The sequence below is a fragment of the Sceloporus occidentalis genome, unplaced genomic scaffold (assembly GCF_023333645.1).
Source record: "Sceloporus occidentalis isolate IW3139 unplaced genomic scaffold, rSceOcc1.0.p SCAF_300, whole genome shotgun sequence".
Taxonomy (NCBI): domain Eukaryota; kingdom Metazoa; phylum Chordata; class Lepidosauria; order Squamata; family Phrynosomatidae; genus Sceloporus; species Sceloporus occidentalis.
The window spans coordinates 196,461-218,080 of NW_028317280.1; the positions used below are offsets into that span (position 1 = coordinate 196,461).

The 21,620-nt window shown below is 37.9% G+C and overlaps 1 protein-coding gene across 1 annotated transcript in view; it reads right to left on the bottom strand.

Annotated features, from left to right (window-relative positions):
• Nucleotides 1–15,443: 15,443 nt before the first annotated feature.
• LOC149275035 (chloride channel protein C-like) overlaps nucleotides 15,444–21,620 on the bottom strand; it is a 49,185-nt gene continuing 43,008 nt past the window's right edge. The window contains exons 14-16 of the mRNA XM_089504944.1: nucleotides 20,164–20,254; nucleotides 18,167–18,262; nucleotides 15,444–15,671 (exon numbers count right to left, since the gene is read on the bottom strand). Coding sequence (XP_089361070.1) covers nucleotides 15,444–15,671; nucleotides 18,167–18,262; nucleotides 20,164–20,254 — 415 coding nt within the window. The remainder of the gene's footprint in view (nucleotides 15,672–18,166; nucleotides 18,263–20,163; nucleotides 20,255–21,620) is intronic.

Below are 21,620 nucleotides of genomic sequence, written 5' to 3' on the forward strand. Positions count from 1 at the left end.
TTGTATCATATTATTTACTATTAAAAAAATTATAAAATATGGTGAAAAATTTAGAAAAAAATGACTGTTTCTAACTTTTAGTTGAAAAATCTTTTACTCATCTATAAAAGGTAATGAAAAAACCTGCTAAATAGATTCTACTATTTGTCCTGAGTTTAGAAATACCCAATGTTTTTATGTTTTTTTGCTTTTTTCTACCCATTATGGGGCAATAAGTACAGGTAGCGTTTTGCTATTTCAAAGCCATTTTTTCCAAATCTGGTAATTCTTCCCCCCATGTGCCATTTCGGGTATCTTTGAACCCGGCCAATGCAATTTACCCCATCAAGTCATATATTTTTGAAAACTAGACAGCCCAGGGTATTCCAAATGCTAGTATTTTAACTCTTTCCATGCACCATATCTACCACCAGTCTTTGTCAAACTTTATGGTAGTCATTTTTTTGCATTTGTTTTGTCATACACATTTTACTTCAGGTATGAATTAAAATGTTCTAGTTTATGTCACTATCACAAAACACCCCAATATGTGTTCAGCAACATCTCCTGAGCGCAGCGATACCCCACATTAATGATTTTGCCTGGCTGTTTGGGGGCAAAAGGGCCACATTTGGGGCATGCACATTTTTCAATGTTGAACTTTGGCATTTGGGGATCCACTGCCCATGCCCTATTTGGTACATCTTTGAGCCGGGCCATTTCAGTGTGCCCAATAAACTCATATATTTTTGAAAACTAGACACCCCAGGGTATTTCAAATGCTAGTATTTTAACTCTTTCCATGCACCATATCTACCACCAGTCTTTGTCAAACTTTGTGGTAGTCATTTTTTTGCATTTGGTTTTCCACACACATTTTAATTCAGGTATGAATTAAAATGTTCTCGTATATGTCACTATCACAAAACACCCCAATATGTGTTCAGCAACATCTCCTGAGTACAGCGATACCTCACATGAATGATTTTGCCTGGCTGTTTTGGGGCAAAAGGGCCACATTTGGGGCATGCGCTTTTTTCAATGTTGAACTTTGGCATTTGGGATCCACTGCCCATGCCCTATTTGGTACATCTTTGAGCCGGGCCATTTCAGTGTGCCCAACAAAACCATATATTTTTCAAAACTAGACACCACAGGGTATTTTAAATGCTGGTATTTTAACTCTTTGCATGCACATATTTTACCACCAGCATTTTTTCAAAGTTTGCAGTAATATTTTTGTGTGTGTATTTTTCCCACACACACCTACTTTATGTATGAATTTACAGCTCCTGGTATATGCCGCTGTCACACGACACCCCATAATGTGTTCAGCAACATCTCCTGAGTGCAGTGATACCCCACATGCATGGGTGTGTCATTTTTTGGGGGAACTAAAAGGCCACATTTGGTACGTGTGCATTTTTCTAATTGGAAATTAGATGTGTGGCCATCCTTCCCCCCGTGTTAATTGGGACGTTGTTGAACCTGGCCCATTCAATTTACCCCATCAAATCATACATTTTTTAAAAGTAGACACCCCACGGGCATTTAATATGCCAGTATTTTAACTCTTTCCATGCGAGAATTGTTTTAAGCTAATATGCTAATTTTAGGACTTGCTCACAAAAATATATTTTTTATATATATATATTTTTTTTTATTATTATTTTTTTTAAAAAAAAATTTAACATTTTTTTCAACTTGGAGGTTCCCCTGATAGTGACATCAGTGGGAAATGATTTTTACATTTTACTGTTTTTTTACTATTTTTTTCTAATTATTATTAATTTTATTTTATTTTTTAATTTATTTTTACTAATCACACTGTGATTAGAAAGCTGGGCTCCATTGACTTGCATGGTGAATGCAGTACCTGTATTCAACCTGCAAGTGGAGCCAAAGTTCTCTAGATGGTCTGGACCATCTAGCGAACTTTTTAAAATTTGTGGTTCCTGTTACAGGACGGCGGCCATCTTCCTTGATGGCGAAGATTGCCGGCAGCTGCGGCTGTGACCGCTCTCCGGAGCGGTCACAGCCCATCAAAAGGTTAGTGTTTGGTGTCGCTGGATGCCTCCTGATCGAGGCATTCCAGCGACACCATTTAAGTTTAGGAGGCGATCGACTAAACGCTTTTAAAACAGGCGTCCGCCGCCATACAAAGTATGGCGGATGTTGACGCCCCGTGGAGGGGCCAGAGATGGCCCCTTCGTGCCGATCGCGGCGTTGCTGAATGCCTCGAGGTCGAGGCATTCAGCAACGCTTTTTGGGTGCAGAAAGCGATAGTAGATCGCTTTCTGCACCCGTTTAAAGACGTGCCGGTCCTGGCACGTCAATTGTCGTAAAGCACATGCTTTTCCGTGCCGTGCCAGGACCGGCAATTGTCATTAAGGGGTTAAACTATCTTGTAAAATTATGCTGCTGTTATTTTTAAACGCCTTATTGTAATATGGCGCTTTCCAAATGTATCCTATTATTGATATACTGAAGAATAGGAAGCCTAATATTGTCTAGGTTCCCCTTTTGCCACCAAAACAGCCCTGACCCGTCAAGGCATGGACTGCACTAGACCTTTGAAGGTGTGCTGTGGTATCTGGCACCAAGACTTTAGCAGCAGATCCTTTCAATCCTGTAAATTGTGAGGTGGGGACTCCATAGATGCATCCTGGTGCCATGTGTTCTCCAGGTAAGCGACACACATGCACCCGGCCATCCATGTGATGTAAAAGAAAACATGATTCATCGGACAAGGCCACCTTCTTCCATTGCTCTGTGGCCCAGATCTTATGCTCACATTCCCATTGTAGGTACTTTCGGCAGTGGACAGGGGGCAGCGCAGGCACCCTGACTGGTCTGCCGCTACGAATCCTCATAGGCAACAAACTGTGATGCACTGTGTGTTGTGACACTTTTCTATCAGAACGTTTTCCAGCAATTTGAGCTATAGTAGTTTGTCTGTAGGATTTGCGCACTGGGGCCAGCCTTCTCCCCCCACGTGCATTAATGAGCCTTGGCCGCCCCCATGACCCTGTTGCCAGTTCACCATTTTTCCTTCCTTGGACCACTTTTGATACTGACCACTGCAGGCTGGGAATAACCCACAAGATATATAGGTCCTATTCAAATAATATGACATGTTTTAATCTATTAAAGGATTATTGACCTTATGTGATTCTGATTTATTAATTATGATTACCCCATTATTTTGCTTATTATTTAGTTTGAGATAAATTATTTTTAATGTATAATCTATTATAAAATGCTGCTGTTATGTCCTATGAGGCTCTCCAACTCTGCCTTATTATTGGCATATTGATGGGGTTTTTTATTCCTCTTTTACTGATATTAAAACCATTTAACATTTTAAGAAATCACCAATAATTTCCAATGCCAATTTTTTTAGGTAGAAAGAAATTTCAATGAGATCAAATTTGAGTATGTCTATCATGAGTGATAATACCATTTAAATATATTCATGGCAAGAACTAATGAGTCAATGTATACTTTTGTTAATATTTTGCTCCAAACCAATAACCTTGTGACCAAGATAGACAAGCTAGTATCTTGTACTTTGATAATGGGAGGCAATTTGAATTGTATCATTGACCCCAAAACAGATACAACAATAGCAATGTAAATGTTGACCCCCATCTTACGGCGTAGGTAATGGCCACGCAAATTTTTTTGAATAATTTTTTATATGACTACTGGCTATATCGTCCTCTCAACCAAGATTACACTGTTTTCTTAAATGTCGACCAGGCATATTCCTCTTGATTCAAGCATAGGGTGACATCATGCCCTTCTCTTTCTAGAGGTAAAAAAATTAGAATATAAAAAGGAACAGATGGACATTGAATGAACTATTATTGAAATCAGAATCCGGTATTGAAGAATGACTTTCCAAACTCAAATTTTGCTGGAGGGTGCACGATTATGAGAGTAAGAAAAAAAGAGAGGAGAAAATATGGCTAATCAACACATCGGGCTAGCCTCGAACTTGAGAGGCTACATAAAAATAATTTAGATACTGAAGAAACATCAGAGAGCCGCTAATTGAAAAAACACGTGAAAAAAATGAATAGAGTCACCTTGACATTAAAGCAGAATGCACCACTATGGCACTATAGTAATAATGGGACCGGGTACATATTAACTACTAAACTTAAAAACAAGCATAAGTCCAAGATGATCAAGAAAATCGGTCATAAGAACTTTTTATCTCCAAAGAAGTTAAGTAAGGACTTTGCTGATTATTACAAATCTTTATAAAATTGAAAAGATTATAATATATCTCCTTTAAATTTGTGCTATTTCTTAAACCAATTGAAACTACTTACAATATGAGTAACTCTGATTATTTTAATAGATGATTCTTGTTAATGATGTTTAAAGAAGCAATCAAAAATTTTAAATCTTAAGGTCCAGGCCCTGGTGGCTTTTCATCTTAGTTCTATCAAAAATTTGAGAAGATTATCTTTGTATTGCTAGTAAGAACTTTTATATATATAACTGAAAACAAATATTAACCCCTTAAGGACAATTAGCGGTCCCTAAACCCATTGAAAACAATGCATTTTGAGCCCATACATGTACGGGCTTTGTCATTAAGGGGTTAAGCAGACAAGATGTTACATGTCTGAACTAGTCAAATACTCATGCCAGACAAGGCGCTTAATGATACTGCCCATTATAGACCTATATCTCTTATAAATATTTTGCCCAAATTGTGGACCTTTCAATGACATCAACAGAAGCGGTGCCATTTTGCCCTAAGGTGAACCTCCGTCCAAATTGCAGCGCATTCCTTGACATCCTCTCTCACAATTAGAGGATCAAAAGAAGAGGACATCACTGAAAGCACCGCCGTTTTGTGCCGTTGGCATGCAGACAAAGATAGAAGATAAAGGAGAGAAAATGAAACTCAGAACATAGAAGATGAAGAGCAAGAAGAGGCGAAAGTGGTTGGCAGAGAAGGTAAGGAAACATTTAGAGAGCATTAGAAAGAAAGTGAGCGGGAATGAGAGTGCGAGACAGTGAGTCAGAGTGAATGTGTGCATCAAGAATAAATTTCACCTGTGAATTAAAAATGCCCCCCATTTTGCATTTAACATAAGAGTTAATAAAATCCTCTGCAGGAATCCCCCGACATTGTCCTGAATTTCTATTTCCCCAACATTATATTTTCTCTTTTTTGTTTTTGTCTTGAAAGATTGTAGTTTATATTGTGATAATATATTTATATATTTAACAGTGACTTGGAAGGTCGATCCTGCCTGTTAATCAACAAATTAGGAAATCTTAATGTCAATTTTAAGTGTCACAGTGTACTTCTCATATCAGCAAGCATTTACCTGCCCATTATGTCATTTTCTGATGTTTGCATATAATTTTAAATAACAAATAAGTTTTTTTGGTTTTTTTAAATACTGATTAACTGTTATTATAATCTTCCGCTTTATATGTATAAATATTTCTATCTACTTTTTTCGTTAAATAAAATATTCAAAAACATTATCAAAGAATGTATCTATTTAATAAGAATCCAATCCTTTTAAGTGTTTGCCTGGGATAAATGGTTATTGGACAGGTCAACCTTTTTGTATAATGATATAGTTCTGATATGAAATGTTTTCCCAGATGCAGCTTGTCTTTTTGACACAACAGCTAAAATAATGATTGTTCTTGATGTTAGATTCAATTAATCAAATTGCAAGCTGTATATTTATTCATAGTGCAGCGGGAAAGCTGTCTGCTTTCTTAGTGTGGGTATTTTAGTAACAGCACAGAGACAGTAGATATTAAAACGTAATAACATGATATGCCTCTGAAAACATGAACTGCAACACAAAGCACAAACTATTTTCTGCCAGAGGGACTAATATAAAATAGATAGAATGGCAATGAAGCTTCAAACAGAAAGGAACAAAAATGAATTACAAGAGCCCTACAAAGAAAAAAACAAATGGACCACAATTTGTGCAGTATGCAGGTGAAGCATGCCAGCAATAAAACTCAAGGCATCATTTGGACTTTGATTTTATTTGTCTACAGGACAAGCACAGTGATGTGTAATTATGTGTATATATATATATATATATATTATTTTTTTTTATTTTTTTTTATTATTATTAAATTATTTATTATTACTATTTATATAATTATTTATTGAATTATATAGCACCATTATATTCAACAGTACTGCACGATGGGTAAACAGGACATAAAAAGTGGTGGAGTTGGTGGAGTAATGTACCACATGTTTTAAAATTAGGGCAATACCTAAACTAGGTAAGGGGGTAACCAATATACAAAGAGGGCTGCTGACATTCAGCCCAGGGGGCAAGTCCAGCCAAGTGGCCTGGTAATAAATCAGTCTAAAATCCATTTGGCTGCGAACAAGCTAGTACTGTCCAAAATGCATTTACAGAAATATCATGTATAGAAAACCCATAAAAGGTACATAAAAGGGATTCAGTCATCATGTATATAAGACTCTTTAAGTAGTTCCCAAAAACTTTAAATCAGATCAAAACAGAGAATGATCACCCACCTGCCCCCCCCCTTGCCAGCTCTCCCCTGCTGTTGCTGCCGCCACACAAGCAAAACTCTTGGTTCCATGGATATTCCATAGATATTTTTTATTTATTTATATTCCTGTAATTTGTTTATCACAACCTGCATATTTTGTACCCTAGTAAAAAGTTGAGAGTAATGAATTTATTTACCAATAGTAAAGACTGATTCAATAAAGGAATGCATTATACACATAAAATGTATATAAGATCATAAATTTCATTCTAGCTGGAAAAGGAATAATTGACAAGCCCCATAACAATGCCAGAAAAATGCTTTGTGAGGTGTCTGGCAAAACAATGTGATGAGAGTACATATATCACACATCTAGGGGATTTTACATGATGTAACCAATGGGCCAGGGCAAAGTGCTATAAAAACATACTTTTTATAAGAAAGGTTTTCATTATTGGTCTTGACTGTAGCCAAGCAATATCATACACAATACACAAACATCCAGATTGCAATTTTATTGTTCATTTTTTTGTTTTTAAAGTGGGTCTTTCTTGCCAAATACACATTTATAAAACTGCTCAACAGATATCACTGCATATGAGGATATACCATTTCTCATACTTCAACTGGTGTTAGCTAAAGTCATAGTTCCCATTATGAGAGAAGTTGTATATACCCTAAAAAGGGGGTATACAGATTATCCTGCCCTGTCACAATGAAATATATATATCTATGATATAAGCACTATCTGACAAAACAGATAAATTATCTAACTGTAAATCCTTATAAATAAGGATTTTGTTGCACCCTATGTTTCTTCTCAAGAATCTTATTTATCTTCTCTGTTTTTTGTCTTCTGTCCTCCATCTTCATTCTTCGTCTGTACCTCCGCAGACATGACCACCCAGCATAGGTACAATTAGACGAGAGGATGTCACCAGAAGCTCCACAATTATTTTAAGAGTGGGAGTGAATTAGTTTTTTGCCTCATTTTCGTTTGCTTCATGAGACTTGTACCACTCTGCATGTGGTGTTTTGTGTTTCATAGATACAAAAAAATAATAAAATATCTGCAGATAATTTGCATCTGTGATAATAGAAAGTTACATTTTGGTAATAAAAATTAGAATTCTGCCTTTTTTATATTTATTCTACGCCCATCGTTAAAATTATAAACAAAGTACCGTATTTGCTCGATTATAAGACGACCCTGATTATAAGACGACCCCCCAAAATCTGAATATTAATTTAGGAAAAAAAGAAAAAGCCTGAATATAAGACGACCCTATAGGAAAAAAGTTTTACCAGTAAATGTTAATTCATGTAAACTATGTGAACAATTGTTTGTTAATAAAAGCTATGATTGAGAAAAATATTTTGTTTTTATTTCCTTTTTTTACAACCTGCCCCCCCAGTTATGCACATCTGCCCCCAGGCTTGCCACTCTGCCCCAGAAATGCCTTATACCCCCTATATGCCACTGTGCCCCATGATATGCCTTTTAACCCTCTAAATGCCACTGTGCCCCATGATACGCCTTTTAATCCTCTATATGCCACTGTGCCCCATGATATGCCTTTTGACCCCATATGTGCCACTCTGCCTCCAGAATTGCCTTATACCCCTATATGCCACTCTGGCATTAAGGTTACTTACTGGTGCTTCTGTGTCCCCGGTGCTTAGTCTGGGCAGCATGGAGAGCTCTACGCGATTCGCGTAGAGCTCTACACACTGCCCGGACTAAGCACCGGGGACTCATAAGCACCGGTAAGTTGGGGGGAAGGATCCAGGTCCCCTGCATCTGAGTCCCCGGTGCTTAGTCCGGGCAGCGTGTAGAGCTCTACGCGATTCGCGTAGACAAGTTCCGCTGCAGCGGAAGTTGTGTACGCCAATCGCGTAGAGCTCTACACGCTGCCCGGACTAAGCACCGGGGACTCAGAAGCACCGGTAAGTTGGGGAGAAGGATCCAGGTCCCCTGCATCTGAGTCCCCGGTGCTTAGTCACTGCAGCGGAAGTTGTCTACGCGAATTGGTTAGAGCTCTACACGCTGCCCGGACTAAGCACCGGGGACTCAGATGCACCGGTAAATAGGGGGGTGTATAACACAGGAGGATCCAGGTCCCCTGCAACTCTGCGGGGGATCTGGATCTTAGTCTCATAGTCAGACCTATTTGAGGTCTGATTATAAGACGACCCCGATTATAAGACGAGGGGTATTTTTCCAGAGCATTTGCACTGGACGGTATTTTAGTTTTTAGCATCTCTTCCTCCCCCTCTTTCCTCCCTCCCACTTTTGTCTTATGTTCCTTTCACCCTCTCCACCTTAACCACTTTCTTTTTCCCTCCTCCCCCTCTCCTTCTCCCCACTTCTCTAATTCTTTCCCCTTTCTCTTCTCTCCCATTTCTCTCCCCACCCGTTTCTTCCTCTCTCTGTATCTGATATACAATTCTTTATACACATTATATAGAAACAGAAGGAAAAAATTTGAATAAGGATGAGTCAAAATTGAAAGGCCATTAAACATGGATTGCTCCAGTAGTTGATGTTGAAATTACATTGAAATCTATTATTTTTAGAATATTTGAATAAGATAAACTATATGACTACTATATGACCTCTCCTAATCATTCAATATAGGTGTTTTAGCCACACCCATTGCTTACAGATGTATGAAAGCAAGCACATAGGCATACCATCTCTATGGAAAACATTGGCAATAGAATGGGTCGCGTTGAAGACCTCAGTAGTGCTTTCAGTGCTGGACCTTAATAATCTGATTTTGATTTATTGGGCTCAAAATCCCGCATACACACTCCAAAATCTCCTTGACCGCCTCCCCAGAAGAGCTTAGGCTATTAGAGGCACAAAGGGGGGCCAACTCCAAATTAATGCCCATGGTTCTTGGATGTCCAACAAGCTCATATAGGTCAGATGTTCACATACTTTTCGTCATGTAATGTATATTATTTATTATACATTTAAAGGTCTAATGTATATTATAAACAGAAAGTTTTAATCTGTGTATATATGTCATTTCAAACAAACCACACCCAGGATGGATATGTAATTGTCCATTGATAACATTTAGCTCCTGGCACTTAAAAGGATTTCCTCTTTAGTTCACACAACCAAGTGAAAAATCCAGCTGTTTGACATCTAACTTAAATGAAAGACTGGCAAGTAAATGGCACGCTCTTCTATAACTGCTTTAATAAAAATGAAAAGTTATTTTATGTATGTGTGTTTTAAGAAGAATAAAATAGAAGTGTAACCTTTTCACACATATCTGCTTAATGCCCCCAGATTCCTAAAAAAACACCATTTTTAATTATAAATATTTTTATACTCTCTCTACAGAAAACTTACTTACTACCACAAGGAAGTCAATCTGATCTAGTTTAGATGCTTGTAAATGTTTAAAGAATAGGCATTTTTGGCTGATTTCCAAAAGCACCTGTCATGCAGCTTCTTCTAAGGTACACCTGATTTATTTTAAATTGGCCTGCTATTTTTTCATGTTTTTCCTCTTGAGAGAGAGGTGGGCAGTCAACAGCAATAACACAAACCTACACTTATCACAACATCTAATTGAACCCATTCTTTAAATTGACAGGAAACTATGACTCATCCTGTGTTGGAGGCCACTTTCAGTATAATTTAGAAAAAGTACAACCTTAATATCAAACATAAAAAGAACAGCTGACAATATAGACCCAAAACAATAAATCTACACCTTTCCAGAAGGCAGCGGCTACAGAGAGAGAGATTACAGATGCCCAGTGGGTTAGGCTTAAACACCAGAGCTGCAGTTACCATAATCATACCTCCAAGCATCATTGTGGTGTCTTCTTTTCTAGGAGCTCGTGTTTGCTGGGTAGTGTGATCACAGTGCCCTGCATTAAAAGTCACATAATGATAAAATAAAGAATAATAATTCTTAACATTAAATAAAAATGTTTAAATTGTTTTTTTAAATACAATTAGGTAAGTAGAAGATGTGCTTCTTCATCTAATCTATTACATAAATAACCACAAATACACCACAAAGTTATAAATATAAATTTGTGGCAATGCTCTGCACCTGGCCACACCTCTAAACACATGCCCTAAACCGCAAGTGTCCTCTAGTAATTTAACTTGTTGAGAGGTCACGACGTGATGATGTGATCACACACGTTTTTGGGCAGAGTAGCAGGAGTAATATTGCATACAAGCTTAGTGTAGCAACTGATGTGGAAAGCTCCCCCTTAGTTGGAAACAGACAACTGTTTCAGTCTAGAAGTCCCCAAGATTGCACATCTGAGCCTGGATGGTTCAGAAGAGGTTAAATGTGACTTGGTTGTAGAGTGGCAGCGTGGAGGAATCGCAAGAATCAGCAGCAGTATGAAGACAAGTGCTGTTGACGCTGATAAGTCTGCTTGGTAACTGCTGCCAAAAGTTCTCTCAATGTTCTATGTGAGTCACCCTGACATCTACTATAGAGGCATCATATCCTCTGCAAGAAATCATAGGTTACAGTGAGTAGTTAGAATGGGAAAATAGTACTCTTTATTGAGGCATTTCATTGCTTGCATTGAGTCATGGAATTGGATGTCATTTGAGTACCCGTTAGGATTAATTGCCTGTTGTCATGGTTTTATCTTAAATAAGTAAAGCAAAAGTACTTTATCTCTTGTGGAATCTCTTGTGGCATACTATATCTTATGTGGAATATTCTTGATCCTTGCACTACCCCATAGGCCCAACAACCTGAGACTAAACCACTGCAGACACCCGCGGTGAAACCTTCCACCTCACCGTCGCTCCTAACCCAGTGGATCTGGGGTGACAGATCCCCTGCTCACAATCCTAGCCTCTGATAGTTGTAACATTAACATCTAACCTCTACAACCTTATCCAACTTGGCCCATTACTCAAGGATCCTTATAAATCCCCCTTGAGTAACGAACCCCCACCAACACCACCACCACCAATATAAGCGCAGTATGATCTCAGACCAAATCAATACCACTCCTGGAAATGCCAACCATAAATGCAAAAAGTCACATTTCATATCTTTAATAAGCTTTTTGGACAGCCCCACTTGCATGCTTCAGCAGTACATAAGGTGTGCCAAGCTGCCTGCCTTTCAGCCTCAAAGAACACTTCTCATCTCAGACCCCTTAAACCCAACTATCTGATCTGAGCTTGAGTCGGATCTAAACCCAGAACACCTTGTCTACGCACAGCCAAGAACACAAAACATTGCTAATGTCAACCCACCAATGAATATGTTCTATGACGGAAACAGGATTGCCTTTAGTATTAAGGTATGAGTGGCTGTATGGATGTGTTTGTGGAATGTTTCGTTCATAATGAGGTTATGCTTTGAGAAAGGAGTTAAGAAGAGAAATAAACATGGATGTCACTTAAGATTAAAGAGATAACACCCAATGCAGAAGTTTGTTGGGTTGTTTGGGGACTTAAAGGCCATATTTGGGAGGTGTGCATTTTTTTCTTTAATATCTGCTCATTCTGCGCCCATGCCCTATTTGGGACATATTTGAACCCAGCAAATTCAACATAACCCAGCAAACTGTATATTTTTTTAAACTAGAAACCCCATGGGTATTTCAAATGCCAGTATTTTAATTAATTCCATACCAAGGTCACTAATGCTCATGAAAATACATTTTTATTATTACCGTATTTGCTCGATTATAAGACGAGGTTTTTTCAGAGCAAATGCTCTGAAAAATACCCCTCGTCTTCTAATCGGGGTCGTCTTCTAATCAGACCTCAAATAGAGGTCTGATTATGAGACTAAGATCCAGATCCCCCGCACCGCTGCAGGGGACCTGGATCCTCCTGTCTCCCCCACATACACACACACTTACCGGTGCTTCCTGCTGTATTGCCCGGGCAGCGGGTTGACGTCTACGCGATCCGCGTAGACAACGTCCGCTGCAGCCGGAAAGAGGTGTGGCTAGCAGCGGGGGTTGTCTGCGTCCATCGCGGATACCTTCCCCGACTGTCAGAGATCTGCCCCGGCAATACAGCAGGAAATTGGAAGCACCGGTAAGTGTGTGTGTGTGTGTTAAATGGGAGCATAGGGCATTTCTGGAATGCCTTATACCCCTATATGCCACTCTGGCACTTTCTGGAATGCCTTATACCCCTATATGCCACTCTGGCATTTAGGTGGTTAAAAGGCATATTATGGGGCAGAGTGGCATATAGGGAGGTATAAGGCATTTCAGGAGGCAGAGTGGCGTTAAGGGGGCATTTAATAGAGCACTCTGCCTCCTGAAATGCCTTATACCTCCCTATATGCCACTCTGCCCCATAATATGCCTTTTAACCCCCTATATGCCAGAATGGCATATAGGGGTATAAGGCATTTCTGGAGGCTCTATACAATGCCCTTTAACTCCCTTAATGCCACTCTGCCTCCTGGAATGCCTTATACCTCCCTATATGCCACTCTGCCCCATAATATGCATTTTAACCCCCTAAATGCCAGAATTGATATTAATTATTAAAAGACTCAATTTTTCTGGCCCTGGACGTAGAAAAGGGTTTTTAGGTTGCGCGCTCCCCTATTAAGTGCGTAAGCATCTTTATCCTTGAAATTCAATAACATCATTAGGATTAAAAATGTAATCTAAAAAAATAGAGTAGATATCAATGGGTTTATAATACCTGAACTTAATATGGTATGACTGTGGGATGAATGATGGTGTTCATGTCAGTTAATGCAATTTAAGATTACAGTGAATACTGCTTGTTGTTTGTATTTTGGATACCTTATATATTGCAATAAATAAATAACAAAATAAAATAATGTTGGTAGATATTCAATATAATGTTTTTGTGCAGTCTGAAAAGAATTTTGGGGAAAAGGGGCCAGACCACTTCATATCTTATTGTGTACTTGTATCGCCACATTAGTCTGCCCTGTTATGCATTTCGACAAAGTACAGTACACCACACATGCAATAACAAGCCAAGTAGGACTAAGTATTAAGCACTGTACTTGTGAGTAACAGAGAAGTAGCAAGGTGTGGACACTTGGGTAAGATTGTGGGCACGCCGACAAATTGATTCCTTTTCACACCTGAGAGAACAGAGTTGCCTTGTTTGCCCAATAACCCATATGACCATTGTGGGCTCTCTTTATTTTATAAGATGGTTCCAGGAATTTTACATTCAGGCTCACTGTCACCTGAGCAATCAAATGTATGTCCTTGTATGTACTTGAACTTATCAAATGTTTCATGCCATGTAGTTAAATATTAGCGAGCAGAGGGTTTTATAAATTGTGTGTGTGCATTTATATCAGTCACTTTTTATTTAGGTTATTCAGTTTTCCTGATATATATACACACACATACGGCATGGGGAATAAGGTATGCTTATGACCCAAGAATTTTTACATTCTGTGAGATATCCAGTGTATGATAAATGATGTTTTATAATAAATCCAGTATATGGCATAAATACTTAAAGATCACATGGAGCGATTAACCTGAGTGAGTACCCATGATATTTTGTTAAAAGAAATATTTTTCCTGCAAAAATATGCTAGATTTATTGTGCATTGCATTGCCTACAGCAGTACAATAGAATTATGTTTATGCACTGTTAAATAAATTATTATTAACATAATAATCGAGTTTTCACATTCTTAAAACTATTCTGCAGAAGTGAGATTGAGATTTTTTCCCCAGGGAGCATGTTTGGTAATAATATGCCTTGGGCTTCTCCACATACCCACTGAAAACTTACAGCACACTCAACTGTAGATTAGTGGAAACATCATATACAATAGCACTGTACAATGAGTAAATATGACATAACATAACAATTTAAACAGATATAAAACACTAGGAGGATCCTGCTCAAGTGAAAATCTAGAATTTGCTAACTCTGTCAACAATTATGGAGTAAATCAGAGATTTAACCCCATTGTCTGGAAACCTATTCGTAAACAGGACAATGCATAGGACACGTGGTCACACATTTAGACTGGAAGAAAGGAGATTTAGTCTAAGCCAAAGGAAAAGGTTTTTTACAGCAAGGACAATAAGGATGTGGAATTATGTGCCTGCAGAGGTAGTTTTAACTGAGTCTGTATAGACATTTAAACAGCAACTGGATGAATACTTGCAAAAACATAATATTCAGGGATATCATTTTTAAATTATAGGGAAACAGCTTCTTGATCCAAGGAGAGATCTGACTGCCATTCTGGGGTCAAGAAGGATTTTTTTTCCCTAGTTTGTTGCAAAATTGGAAAAGGCCTTCTTTTGGATCAACAGCAATAAGAATATATGGGAAAGGCTGAACTTGATGGACGCATGTCTTTTTCAGCCTATATAACTATGTAACTATGTAACTATGTAATAATGTTGTTTCAACTGCAGAGTAGAGAAACAGAGACAATGCCTTGCTCGCTTCAAATCACTTGCTTAGTCACAGAATTTACACACAGCTGGAAGACAACAAACCATACACCATGTAATGAAGACTATATAGTTTCTGTTTATTGGCTGTTTTGTACTGAATATGCATGCTTACATAGTACGCACATCGAACTATACATGCCACTATATTACATGTTGTCATAATATATTTTCATTTAAACAGGGGCATAACTGTGAGGTCATACAGTACTTGACCCTGATAAAGTAGAGTTATAAGAGATGCAATCTTGATTGTAATCACAGTAAGAAATAAATAGCTAACCGTTTCATGAGAGAAGTCAATATGAACAAAAGGACATTACATTTAATCTGATTCAACAACCATGTATGCTAATATAAACTGATAATTTAGTTATTACATTTAAGTCTGTTGCCATTACATCTACATTTTCACTTATTTCGCTGTAGTCATTATGGAATTGTTATGGTATTTATTGTGAGCCCTTTTCTCCTGACAGACTGATGTTCTACTTTAAGAGTTCCTCATCAGAATCAAACTTCCCAGAGTCTAGTTTAACCAGCCTTTTTTCCAGCCTTAACAAAATGAGGTCCTTCCTAGTGATCATTCCAACCGCTCGATTCTGAAGGTCCACCACAGTGAGGTGTCGAAGTCCCAGAGTTCGAAATATTACATACGTCCGTTGTAGTGAAAAATGGCTCTGCACAGAAACAGCAGACTTATTTATGTAAGGTTCCTACGGAAAGAGCACATGGTCAATATGATATGTATGGTTATAAGTGTATAATTGTAGAATTAGAATTTCAGTGTGTGTGTGATCAACGCATATGCTTAATGGTTTAGGAGGTAGGTCTTTTTACCCCTTAATTCAGTACTCAAAGCAGCCAAGGGCTTCTGCCATGTTCCCTTTACAACTTTGGTAGACATTCAAGCATTTAATATGGTTAACACAACAGTGTGAAATATAAAATGATCATCTATTACCAGCAAAAGAATGAACTTAACTAAGATACAAATATGAACTTAACAAAGAAACAAATACACTCCACGTGAACGTGTACACCAATATGGAAAAATAACTCCCCTACTAGTTCAGCAGCGATCCCCAAAAGTACTTCCTCAAGTACAGCAAAAGAAAGATGTGGACCGGATGGGAGAGCAGAACACATTCTGCGCTCCCATCCACATTAACTTAACTAAACCTGCTCAGCTCTAGGGAAAATTGTCAAGTTCCCCTTTAAAAAAGGAAGAATTAATTTAAAAAAAGGGAAAAAAAGGTAATTTTAAGTCGTTAGGATTACCTGGGGCACATTACTTGCATAATTCTTAAAATATAACTACCACAAGATTTATTGAAACTATACCTTAATAGATTGTGATACAGATTGTCAAAAAGTAGCTGAAAGTCCGTCTATTCCCCCATATACTTGCGCCTTACCATAAGCTATTATGACTGGAATGGATCCAGATATGAAAACTGTATAATTGTATGACCTGGTGAAAGTTTTGTTTCTGTGTTCAGAACTAGCATATTAAATGTTTATAATCAGCACTCACGGAATTTAATTTCCTTGAAAGTCAAGCTTGCTGTACTCTTTGCTGTGGGTGGCTAATAAAATGTATAGCTGAATCAACGTTGCATAGCTTTCATTCAGGCAACAAGGTTCTAAGTGTTAAAAAGGATGAAGTCTATAAATTCTAAAAATAATAAGTACCTCTCTGAGTGACACTGTAACAAGCAGTGCTTACCTAGTCACATACAATTCCATAAAATAAGTCCAGTTCCTTACAATGCGCCAAGGGCATATTATTAACAAATCAGGTATAATACTATTAGAACCTATAGGTAGAATACAAGCAGCTTACAGTATTTGTTAACACTTACAAATATGTTACCATCAAATATAATATGAGATTTACTATTGTTCCTGGAAAAACTGCTGTGTATTCAAAATACTTTACTTTAGAAGATGTAAGCTATCTGCTCGAAATACCATGTGTATTTTTTCAACTGTTGTTCCTGTTCTATGCAGGGGTTTACTGTACAAAGGAAATTGAATACACCCAAAGGAAGATTTTATTTGATGGAGAATTCAAATACATTGCACAGAGATCTGCAATTGAGCAGGAGAGTAGGCCCCTGTACGTTCATGCTCAATGGGTGGCAGCAGGTGCTGATCTGTTGGTGCCCTGGTGATTCAGGGCCTAAGCCCAGCGAGGGCTCTGACCGCCTACTCCTATAAAGCTATTGGCAGCCGGACCAGGATTGCAATTAGTAACAGAAATTACAGTCTGCAGCTAAGTGATTACAAATTCAATACAACTGAAAAATAAGCATCTACTCCATTGGCCCTATGGTCAGTCAAGTCCTGAACCCACAAACACAAGTCATTCAGGGTAAAACGACTATTCTAAGTTAAACACTACATATGGAGAAAGCATGTTCTATATGTTTGCCAAATATTTCTGTAGCAGCCAAAAATGACATACAGTATCTCAAAAGTGAATACACCCCTCACATTTTTTAAATATTTTATTATATCTTTTCATGTGACAACACTGAAGAAATGACACTCTGCTACAATGTGTCAAGAGTGGAAGAGTGGAAGAGGACTCCAGTGGCAACCTGTGAAGCTCTGGTGAACTCCATGCCCAAGAGGGTTAAGGCAGTGCTGAAAAATAATGGTGGCCTCACAAAATATTGACACTTTGGGCCCAATTTGGACATTTCCACTTAGGCGTGTACTCATTTTTGTTGCCAAGGTTTAGACATTAATGGCTGTGTGTTGAGTTATATTTGAGGGACAGCAAATTTACACCGTTATACAGGCTGTACACTCACTACTTTACATTGTAGCACAATAATGTGAGGGGTGTATCTCTCTCTCTCTCTATATATATATATATATATATATATTCTATTAACCTGATATCACTGTGTCAATATGGAATGCATTTTAATTAGGAAAAAAAAATATTTCTATGATGGCCTTTTTTGTAATTTTTTGCTGGCTCATTTTATCAACATCTGTTATGTTTATACAATATGAATTTAAACCTGGGAATGCTGTTTGTACTCTGCTACTTTTGTTGAAAATGTAAAGTCTCAGGATTGGCAATGTTTATGTAAATCAGTGCGGCTGACACAGCATCATAAACAAATGATTTAAATATAACAAACACATTGTTCACAGAGGAAATGTTTGTTTTTCTATTTGGCTCTGTCCTTACCAGATTGATGAAGAGTTGCTGATACTGTGGGTCTGTGGAGTACATTTGAAGCAGGGAGTTTATCTGACCCTCATCAGGCACCTTCTCCACAGCTACCTGGAAGCATCACACAGCATGGTTCGTTATATGGACATGAAACACAGACATTGTCTTTATACTAAATCTCAAACTGAGAAAAGTTCCAGATATGTGATGAAATACATATGTGACTTTCCAATCAATTGTATGACATCAAGCTATATCTGTGTGTCTAGATGGCCATCTGATAGAAACTAGGAAATGTTCTTGTTGTACACAGTATTTATATATTATGAATAATGTCGTTGAATAATTGATAATACTTAAAGATGTGGGGCTGTTAGCAGAGTACAATAGGGGCATTGTTAAAAAGAAAAGTAAAACACAGTGATGATATTTAAATAAATGACTATAAAACACATGAAGATGTTACCTAACAGTAAAAAGATGGTATAGATTTAAATATTTGACTTTTGATATATTATTGGACAGTCCTCAAAGGAATCAATGTATGGGAAAAGGAAGCAATAATGGTAGATTATTGGGATGTATGTACTTCAGGTTTACTTATTTAAATAATTCAAACATATCTATTTTTTTTTCTTTCAGAAAAAGAGACAGCATAAGAACTGTATGTACAATATCATTAAAGGTGCCTTTGGAACACATGAAAGATTCTGTGTTTTTACATAGGTGATTGTGAAACAGGTGTGAATATTAGGATAGAATTCACTCTGATTTCTCTGTTACTGTTGTGAACGACAGAATAACCCTGAACCAAGAAAATCTAAATTTAGTCCAAAAATTTGACATTTTTTGCAGTAAAATGCTTAGTCACAAACGCTTTAAAGAACTTAGAGGTTCCTTCTTCAGATGAGAGATAGAGATATAGAGGAAGAAGACGGGTAATGAGAAAAGGGAGAGACAATGTAAAGGAGAGATAAAGAGAAAAGGAGAGGTAAAGAGAGAAGAGAAATGAGAGATATAAGTAAAATTAAGTGAAATGATTTTAGACCTCCTTACTCTTTTGTTTGTAATTTCATCTGAAGAAGGGGCATCTAAGGCCTTGAAATGTATGAGACCATCAGTGCTAGCCCTAGTGTTTCTAGCCGGCAAGGTGTCCACACACTGCTGGTTCCATCAGTGTGTGTGTGGACACCTTGCCGACTCCTTCCATGGATCCCCTTCTAACTGCTGCAAAATAAAGGAAGTGTGAGGTTTCACTGCTTCCCTGTGATGTGTGCCAGAGTTTAAAGCTGAGCGCCAAGATAAGACATCCTATCCCAGCGCTTGGCACAGAAGCCGTGCACACCACGAGATAGCAGTAAAACAGAGGTCTGTAGGAACAGACCTTGCGCTTCCACCACAAGACCACTATGTTTAGAAAAAAAGGAGAAGGAGCATGTTAAGAGATGGGGAAAAAAGGGGAGCAATAGATAGAAAGGGAAGATATTGAGAATAAGGCACAATAATAAGAAGTAACAGAGATGGGGAGAAGGGGGGAGACAAAAAGAGAGTTATAGAGGAAGAATATGGATAAAGAGAAAAGGGAGAGAAAAGGTAAAGGAGAGATAACGAGAAGGGGAGAGGTAATTAGAGAAGAGAAAGCAGAGAAATAATGAGAAAGAAGACAAATGGGCAGAAAGTAAAGAGATAACAAGAAAGGGGATAGTTAAAGTGAAAGGAATGAGATAAAGAGAAAGGGAAGAGATGATGAGAAAAGGGAGCTTAAAGAGGAGAGGTAAAGAGAAAGGGGAGAGATAACATGAACATTCTTTCATTATTATAAAGTGATTTCCACAATATTTACCAAAACACACAAGAATCGTAAATGTAAGAAGTTATGTGAATTTCAGATTAAGGGAGGGGATGTCTAATGAAAACCCATTCCATCAGGTTCAGTGTTAGCTGATTATACCCCCCCCATATAACTTGCCTCCTAGAATATGAGTACATGTGATATACACAGTGTAACTTACCTCCTGGTATTTGAGTACAGCAGTATCAATTCCATTTGTTTCAGGCTTCTGAAATACCTTTGGGTTTGAAAGCAACATGTACAACTCCAATCTGTGTTAAAGGGTTAAAACCAGAAGAACATAAGTAAGCATTCTGTCTATGGCTACCTTTGGTTGTTCACAGCATCCAGACCTGAATCATTGTTCTGGTTTTACAATTGTTTATTTCACTATTTCAAAGTCTGAGAATACTCATTCAAAGAAGTTTTTTCTGTTTATTTTAAATTCGACTTTTTCATAGATCAACTTCAGGACAACAGACAGAATGACTTATTACTCACTAGCTCCAATCCCAGACCAATGAAACATTCTAAAAACATGCATTTACACTACCCACAGTTTATGAATGATTCATTTATCATTCAAAATCACATACGTTTAGACGTCAGTTCTTGCATAATTACCATATGCACACAAAAGGTATATGTATGAATAATATTTCACAACACTAGTCACACAGGCATTAGTGAAATAGTGTATTAACGCATCGTATAAAGTGGTGATAAGGCCCACATTTTTGTCTAGGAATCAGCAAGGAAAATGACTTGTTTCACTTCTGCCCCAAAAAAGGACTATTTCCCAAGAAAACTGTTTAGTTCACTGGTGCCTGCTAAATAATGCATTAGAGGCAGTACCTCCAAATCTACTGCACAGGCACAAACTCTTTATTCCTAACTAGGAGGATTCCAGAGGGAACATTGTCACCATCTGTCTATGAAGTCAGATAGTACTGTCATTAATGTATAAGAGGAGACACCACATGGCTCTACAGAGTGTTTCTGCATGGGAGGCTCAATGTCAGATTAAGACCCTCCAGGTCTTTAGGGGCTCAATTTAGTTTATTCAAAGACAAGGCACACCTTTCACATAGAAAGCACGCTGCAGTGCATAACCCAAACATCTACAACTTCACCAAGTATACACAGACACAATGTGTGTACAGTCAATGATAAAACATTACACCTTAGACATGAAAACAATCATACATTTGTAAGTACTCTACTGTGCCACAGCACCAACAATCATTTCTACATTATTGTGTAATGTATTAATAAGAAGAAACAATGGTCATCCCAACAGCAAAAACATAAACAGTTCTACAATTTTTGTGGTATTATGGCAGGAACACCAGGACACCTAGGGTTCTGTGTATAATTACTTAAGGGGCTCTACTCCGGCTTGCTTTCTCTCTTATTTACAGCTAACACTTAGGTTCCTGGGACCTCTTCTCCTCTCCCTTGGTGCTAGACTGTAGGGTCATTATATGGCCCTGCTGAGCACCTAACCTACCCTCCCACTACAGCAGGTTGGATGGCTGTTGCTGCTACTGTATACACTGATGTCATCACAGTTTCATTGCCAATGCTTGGATTATCCATTAAAACAATGGAGCCCCTATCCAAATGCTTAGTGTTCGT